This window comes from Rhinoderma darwinii, chromosome 4, assembly GCF_050947455.1.
Source record: "Rhinoderma darwinii isolate aRhiDar2 chromosome 4, aRhiDar2.hap1, whole genome shotgun sequence".
In the NCBI taxonomy this organism is placed as follows: Eukaryota; Metazoa; Chordata; class Amphibia; order Anura; family Rhinodermatidae; genus Rhinoderma; species Rhinoderma darwinii.
Window position 1 is genome coordinate 204,126,398 of NC_134690.1, and position 8,015 is coordinate 204,134,412.

The following is an 8,015-nucleotide window of genomic DNA, read 5'->3' on the forward strand; positions in this document are numbered from 1 at the left end:
CTTGTTGAGATGTGGGTCACGGGTTATGTCATAGCCCCTCTTCCTGGTGTAATGGAAAGTCCGCTTGGCATCCTGGTCCTCCACTTGTTGGTCCTGTTTTACCACCTGAGAAGACATGGTTGGTACTGATCCAGGGGGGGTTATTTGATAGAGCCGGTTGAGTGACAGACAAAGCTGATCTTGCTATAGCGGTGTACTGGTGAGTTATTATAACGTTAGGTGTGTGTTAGTGCAGGCAGAGCTGTGAGGATCAGCTGACAGGTCCTGTGTGACACTAGGGGACAGCAGGAGGGAAGTGCTGAGTCACTGGCAGATACATAGCCGGCTCAAGTCTCCTCTTGCTCTTCCTTACATTTCCATATTTTACAGAGCTCTGGATACGATATTTCGCAATGTAATCAGATCTTGAACTGAAATGTTCCTGCATTCAAATAGGAGTGTACTGTACTGAATTGTCACACTTTATATTAAAAGGCATTGCTTTTTTCTATGTTGAATCACTCTGCTGCACATGTAGTACAGGCCGCAAAATTCCCTGGGGACACAGCACGTAGTTTACCTAGTAAATAATTCAGTGCCAAGGTGAATAAGCCAGTGTTTTGGATACTCAATGTAAACTTTTACTTCAGGATACTGCCGCTACGTGCTGTGCTTTACATCTGGTAGTAAATTCTTAAAAATGAGTATTATCCCTTAGGCCTTATTCACACGAACGTGTTATACGTCCGTGATACGCGGGTGATTTTCACGAGCGTCGCACGGACCTATGTAAGTGAATGGGGCCGTTCAGACTGTCAGTGATTTTCACGCAGCTTATGTGCGCTGCGTAAAACTCACGACATGTCCTATACATGCCCGTGTTTTGCGCAGCACGCACCCATTGAAGTCAATGGGTGCGTGCAAATCGCTCTCGGCACTCGGAAGCATTTTTGGTGGCGCTTGATTCGCGCAACAATAGTAAAAAGAATGAATGAAAACAGAAAAGCACCTCGTGCTTTTCTGTTTGTAAACATAAAAACAGAGTGTCATCATGATGCCGGCTGCGCGAAAATCACGCACCATATACAGATGCCACACACAGCGTTTTTTTGCGCAGGCAAAACGGACACGCTCGTGTGAATAAGGTCTTAGGCTCAATGAACACGATGCAGCATGTCAGTTTATCTTGCGTTTCCACTTGCGAATTGTATCTGCGTAGTGCTGTGGAAAATCTCACCAAAATCCACAGCATGAAAACGCGTCGAAAAAAAGCATCAAAACATAAAAACCACACCAAAAAATGCACGATTAGGTGCGGTTTTTACCTGCGAAATTCCTGCGTATTGCTGCGGTTTTGGTACATATTTTCCACAGCAAAATATGCAACGTGTGCATGTAGCCTAAGGGTTCTTTCATACATTGCTGTTGAGTTGCGGTTAGAGTCGCATTGAAAAACCGCATACAAAAAACGCATGAATTTTTACTGCGATTTGGTGCATTTTTCTATCAAGTTAAGGCAAAAATTAAACCCCATCGAAAAACACAGTCCATTGCAGGAAAAACGCATGTGGTTTCTGGAAGAAGTTTTTAATTGCGGTTTTAACTGCACTTCAACCGCAACATCTAAATGAACTCTAAGGGCAGATTCAGACGAACGTTGCGTTTTTGCGCGCGCAAACAACGCTGCGTTTTGCGTGCGCAAAAACCATTTGACAGCTGCGTGTGTCATCCGTGTATGATGCGCGGCTGCGTGATTTTCGCGCAGCCGCCATCATAGAGATGAGGCTAGTCGACGCCCGTCACTGTCCAAGGTGATGAAAGAGCTAACTGATCGGCAGTAACTCTTTCAGCACCCTCGACAGTGAATGCCGAACACAATACCTGTTAAAAAAAAAGAAAAAGTTGGTGACGCGCCTCTCTTGACATCGGGCCCCACCTCCCTGGATGACGCGGCAGTCCATGTGACCGCTGCAGCCTGTGCTTGGCCTGTGATTGGCTGGAGCTGTCACTTGGACTGAATTGTCATCCCGGGAGATCAGACTGGAGGAAGAAGCCGGGAGTTATCGGTAAGTCAGAACTTAGTTTTTTTTTACAGGTTCATGTTTATTGGGATCGGTAGTCACTGTCCATGGTGCTGAAACAGTTTAACTCTTTCAGCACCCTGGACAGTGACTATCTCCTGACGTCGCGTACCGGAAATTTTTTTGCCGGGTTCGGCCAAAACGAGTTCGGCCGAACCCGGTGAAGTTCGGTTCGATTGTCCGGGTTCGCTCATCTCAAAGACACTCCATTTGGATGTTTGGAAACAGAAAATCACGTGGTGCTTTTCTATTTACATTCATCCTTTTGACAGCTGGTGCGCTGTTTCAGTCGGTTCGCACGGAAGTGCTTCCGTGCGACCTGCGTGGTTTTCACGCACCCATTGAATTCAATGGGTGCGTGATGCGCGAAATACGCGGAGATATTGAACCTGTCGCGTTTTCTACGCAGCGAACAAACGCTGCGCACAAATCACGCACTGTTTGAACTGCCCCATTGACTTCTACAGGGCTGTGCGTGGCGCGCAAAAAATACGCGGCCTGCACGCACGAAAATCACGCTCGTGTGAATCCCCCCTAAGGCCGAGTACACACGTAGAGTAAATACTACAAATTTCAGTGCGTAAAATCTGCAGCATAATACAGTAGCAGCTAAGTGGATGAAATTTGAACAACCACACCCTGCGTTAAAAACCCACCGAATAAACGTTCACAAACTGACCTGCGGTGTGTTTTTTTCTTATACGCAGTGTGTCAATTTATGTTGCAGAATCGCTTCTTTCCTGTTGCGGGTTTTCCCCATTGAATTAAACTTGGATGTAAAACCCTCAACAAATAGCAGATGATGTGATTTTTTTCTGCGGCAAAAACTGCGATTCAGCAGCAAAGATTGCAACTAGGAAAAATAAAAAATCTTATACTTAACCAGATCTCTCTGTTCCCACGTCCAGATCGGCCTCCAGGGATGACGTTTCATCCCATGTGACTGCCACATCCAATCACAGGCTGCAGCAGTCACATGGGGTGAAATGTAATTCCAGGAGCCGGTCTGCAGGACGTGTCACCGGCTACAGGTAAGTATGAGATTTTTATTTTTTTAAGTGCTATTTTCCGCGGCGGCGTCCACGGCGGATACGCTGTGTAATTTTACGCAGCGCATCCGTCCTGTGTCAATATACCCTAAGGCCTCTTTTACACGGCAGTGTTTCGGTCAGTATTTAGCTTCAGTATTTTTAAGCCAAAACTAGGAGTTGCACCTACAGAGAGAAAATATACAGTAATGGAGAGATCTGTACCTTTTCCATGTTTTGGACCTACTACTGGTTTTGGAAATAAAAATTCACTGTATAAATTGATATAAATATAATTGTGCTCCCACAATATAAAGAAATTAGAAGGTTCACTGAAGTGACAACTGAGTAAAATATACCTTTTAATAGTAACTCGTTTTAAAAACAGGGGTAACACACCACTGTGAAATAAGCCCCACCGTGAAAATGTAAAAGCGTATTAAACAAAAAACACTGAGTCATTATGATAAATATATCTCAGTGTTTGTAACAATATTTCACTGGAAACAGCATTTAACCTGGGCACAACAGTAGTACAATCCCCAAAGTGCACCAGTGTCCGTACACAAACACCGGATCTCCTAGCGCTGGGTGTAAAACAATGCTACTGTCCCCTATGCAGACATTCCATATACAATGAACGACCCTACGCGTTTCAGATACTCATCCTCAGGGGTCCGTATCTTGGTCACTCTGGCCTCATCACCAGCGATAATAGTATTCAACAGCAGATATTCTGCTGTGCGTCACGGGAAGATGCTCGTATCGATGTCAACGGCATACTTCATTGCAGGCGCTGGGTTACTATAAGCACCAAACTCCACCCCTCGTATTTGGCGGCGCTACATGAACTGACCAATCACAACACCCTCTCGATTCGTGACACCTGCCCATGTGACCCCCCGCCGTCAGCTGACAGCCAGGGGTCATCATCGGCCGCATCAATCCGAACGCGCAGGCGCAGTAGAAGCCAGGGACGTATCGCCCGGACTGCCAAGTAAGAGGAAGGTAAGAGCAAACCGATAATTTGTTTGTAAGTATGTCTTGCGGGACAGTTACCCAACTACTGGTTTTGGCTCACAAACATTTAAGCAAAATAATGCCATGTGAAAGTGGCCTAATGCTCTGTTCACACTGGCATAAAGGGTTCTGATTTTTAACACCACACCGTAAGGGCTTGTCCACACGTAATGGAATTGCTGCAGAAAATGCACATTTAAGACCAGTACCAGTGGGTGTCGGTTGTAATGTACAGTTTACATCCTGCGGCATCCGCCCCTACATTTAATTCCTTAGATGGCACAGTCAATAGCACCAAGTTGTTTAACAGAGGGCGGGTCCTCCCTTTGTCACCCCATCGACGCCATCACAGCGTGCTGATGGGCTTCCATAGCAGCTAGAGACCTAACAAAGGTCTGCCATGTCTATGTGCCTATTAGTGACACTGACTGGCATACTACATTCTAGTGCAGTAGTGTTACAATGTATTATAGAAGTGATCACAGGCTCAAGTTCACTAGTGAGCAGTACCGCACCTGCCATGAGGCAAGGTGAGCCGACAGCCTCAGACGGCACCGCCTAGCCAAAAATGGGGGGTGGCATTTTGAGCCAGGGACGGACTGGACCGGGGGGAGGGGGCATGCCTTATTTTACTTACCTGACGTGCCGCATGATAGGCATGTTTGTAAAAACACTCCTCCTCCTCCTCACTGACGCTGTACGCAGACAGGAGCAGGTCTGCAGGAGGAGTGGTTGAGCGCTCTTTCCTCAAGTAGGAAGAGAAGTGACGAGACGCACGAGGTGAGCGGTGGCCTGTATTAAAAACTGAGCGCCACTTACAGCGTAAACAGGGGCGTAGCTAGAGGCTCATGGGCCCCGTTGCAAAAATTCTTACTGGGCCCCCCCCCCCCGCAAACTTCTCATGGCCGACGGTCCGCTTTCAGCTGCATCGCTGGGTCTCCTAAGTGACCCAACAATGCAGCACTAGCAGCCGGGGCGTCACTAAGTCTGGGTTCACACACACTATTTACGGACGTAATTCGGGCGTTTTAGCATTGAATTATGTCCGAAAATGCGGCTCAAAAGCGTCGGAAAACATCTGCCCATTCATTTGAATGGGTCTTACGATGTTCTGTGCCGACGGTCATTTTTTTTTACGCGCCGCTGTCAAAAGGCGGCGCGTAAAAAAGTGCCTGTCACTTCTTCAGACGTAAATGGAGCCGTTTTCCATGGACTCCATGGAAAACCAGCTTCAATTACTTCCGTAATGGACGCAGCAAAAGACGCCTGCACATGCCATTACGGCTGAAATTACGGTGCTGTTTTCTCCTGAAAACAGCACAGTAATTTCAGCCGTAACAGACGCTGCCGTGTGAACATACCCTCAGGGCTTAAAATGTCCGGGAAATAGCCCCAATACATATGTGTCCGCCCCAAAAAAAAATGTGTGTATATGAGACAGCATAGCATATCTATAGCACTACGACCCTATAAACTATGGATAGGATTAGATACAGTGGCTGAGCAGACAGTATCACACATGATAGGATTAGATACAGTGGCTCAGAAGGCAGTATCACGCATGATAGGATTAGATACACAGCTCAGCAGACAGTATCACACATGATAGGATTAGATACAGTGGCCCAGCAGACCGTATCACACATGATAGGATTAGATACAGTGGCTCAGAAGGCAGTATCACACATGATAGGATTAGATACAGTGGCTCAGCAGACAGTACTACACATGATAGGATTAGATACAGTGGCTCAGCAGACAGTACCACACATGATAGGATTAGATACAGTGGCTCAGCAGACAGTACCACACATGATAGGATTAGATACAGTGGCTCAGCAGACAGTATCACACATGATAGGATTAGATACAGTGGCTCAGCAGACAGTACCACACATGATAGGATTAGATACAGTGGCTCAGCAGACAGTATCACACATGATAGGATTAGATACAGTGGCCCAGCAGACAGTACCACACATGATCGGATTAGATATAGGGCCCAGCAGACAGTATCATACATGATTGGATTAGATACACAGCTCAGCAGACTGTATCACACATGATAGGATTACATACAGGGCCCAGCTTGCTGACATTGCGGCTCCAGCGCTGGACCCAGGATAGGTAAGAATAATAATTTTGCTTCTTTATGTGTTACTGATTATTTTTGTGTGTTTGTGTTTTTTTTACAGGTTCGGTTGTTGGACTTCGGATACGAGGACTTCAATGACGGCGTTTTTTTTATTCTCAATAAAATGGTTAATGAGGGTTGTGTTTTTTTATTTCAATAAAATATTTTTTCTATGTGCTTGTATCTTTTTAAACTTGATTATCACCGCCTTAGTAATGGCCGCTGGCTGATTGACAATCTCCATTACTAAGGCGAGGCTTAATGTTAGCCGGTGCAGAGGCTACACTAACCCCCATTATTACCCCGGTACCCACCGCCACCACAGGTACTGGGAAGAGCCGGGTACAAACCAGTACCCGACCATCTGTAGTGACGGGCAGGCACCGGGGTGGCCGCAGGCTGGTAGTATTAGGCTGGGGAAGGCCAAAAACAGTGGCCCTTCCCACCCTTGTAATGCTGCCTGCTGCTGCTGTGTTGTATCTGGCTGGTTATGAAAATTGGGGGGGACCCCACATCGTTCTTTCCAATTATTTTTTTTTTTTTTTTTTAAATGACGTGGGGTCCCCCCCATTTTCATAACCAGCCAGATACAATAAAGCAGCAGCAGGCAGCATTACCAGGATGGGAAGGGCCACTGTTTTTGGCCTTTCCCCTCCTGATAATACCAGCCTGCGGCCACCCCAGTGGCCGACCATCACTACAGATGGTCAGGTACTGGATCGTACCCGGCTTTTCCCAGCACCCCTGGTGGCGGTGGGTACCGGGGTAATAAAGGGGGTTAGTGTTAGCCTCTGCATCCGCTAACACTAAGCCCCGCCTTAGCAATGGATGCTGTCAATCAGCCGGCGGCCATTACTAAGGCGGTAGTAATATAGTTTAAAAAAAAACACAAAGACATAGAAAAAATATTTTATTGAAATAAAAAAAAACCCCACACAGCCCTTATTAACCATTTTATTAATAAAAAAAAAGCTGTCATCGAAGTAGTCCTGGAATCCGCCGTAGTCCAACGACCGAACCTGTAAGAAAACACACAAAAAATGATTAGTAACACATGTGTTAGGGTATGTGCACACACACTAATTACGTCCGTAATTGACGGACGTATTTCGGCCGCAAGTACCGGACCGAACACAGTGCAGGGAGCCGGGCTCCTAGCGTCGTACTTATGTACGACGCTAGGAGTCCCTGCCTCGCTGCCGGACAACTGTCCCGTACTAAAAACATGTTTACAGTATGGGACAGTTGTCCTGCAGTGAGGCAGGGACTCCTAGCATCGTACATAACTATAATGCTAGGAGCCCGGCTCCCTGCAGTGTGTTCGGTCCGGTACTTGCGGCCGAAATACGTCCGTCAATTACGGACGTAATTAGTGTCTGTGCACATACCCTAAGGCTTAGATACAGGGCCCATGTGTGATACTGTCTGTGGGACCCTGTATCTAAGCCGACCACAAGGTAGGCTTAGATACAGGGTCCAGCAGACAGTAATCTTATACAGTATAAGATTACTGTGTGCTGGGGCCCTGTATCTAAACCTACAGTGTGGTAGGCTTAGATACAGGGCCCAGCAGACATGATCACGCATGGGCCATGTATCTAAGCCTACCATGTGATTGGCTTAGATACAGGGCCCAGCAGACAGGATCACATAATCTGTGATCCTGTCTCATGGGCCCCCTAAGCCTGCTACATCGTAGGCTTCGGGGTTGTGCAGTCCCTAAACATTGATGGCCTATCCACAGGATAGGCCATCAATAGCTGATGTGTCGCC

The 8,015-nt window shown here is 46.8% G+C and overlaps 1 protein-coding gene across 1 annotated transcript in view; it reads right to left on the reverse strand.

Annotated features, from left to right (window-relative positions):
• ME1 (malic enzyme 1) overlaps positions 1 to 273 on the reverse strand; it is a 341,544-nt gene extending 341,271 nt beyond the window's left edge. The window contains exon 1 of the mRNA XM_075864168.1: positions 1 to 273. Within this exon, the coding sequence (XP_075720283.1) occupies positions 1 to 117 (117 nt within the window). The 5' untranslated portion in view covers positions 118 to 273.
• Between the last annotated feature and the right edge of the window lie 7,742 nt (positions 274 to 8,015).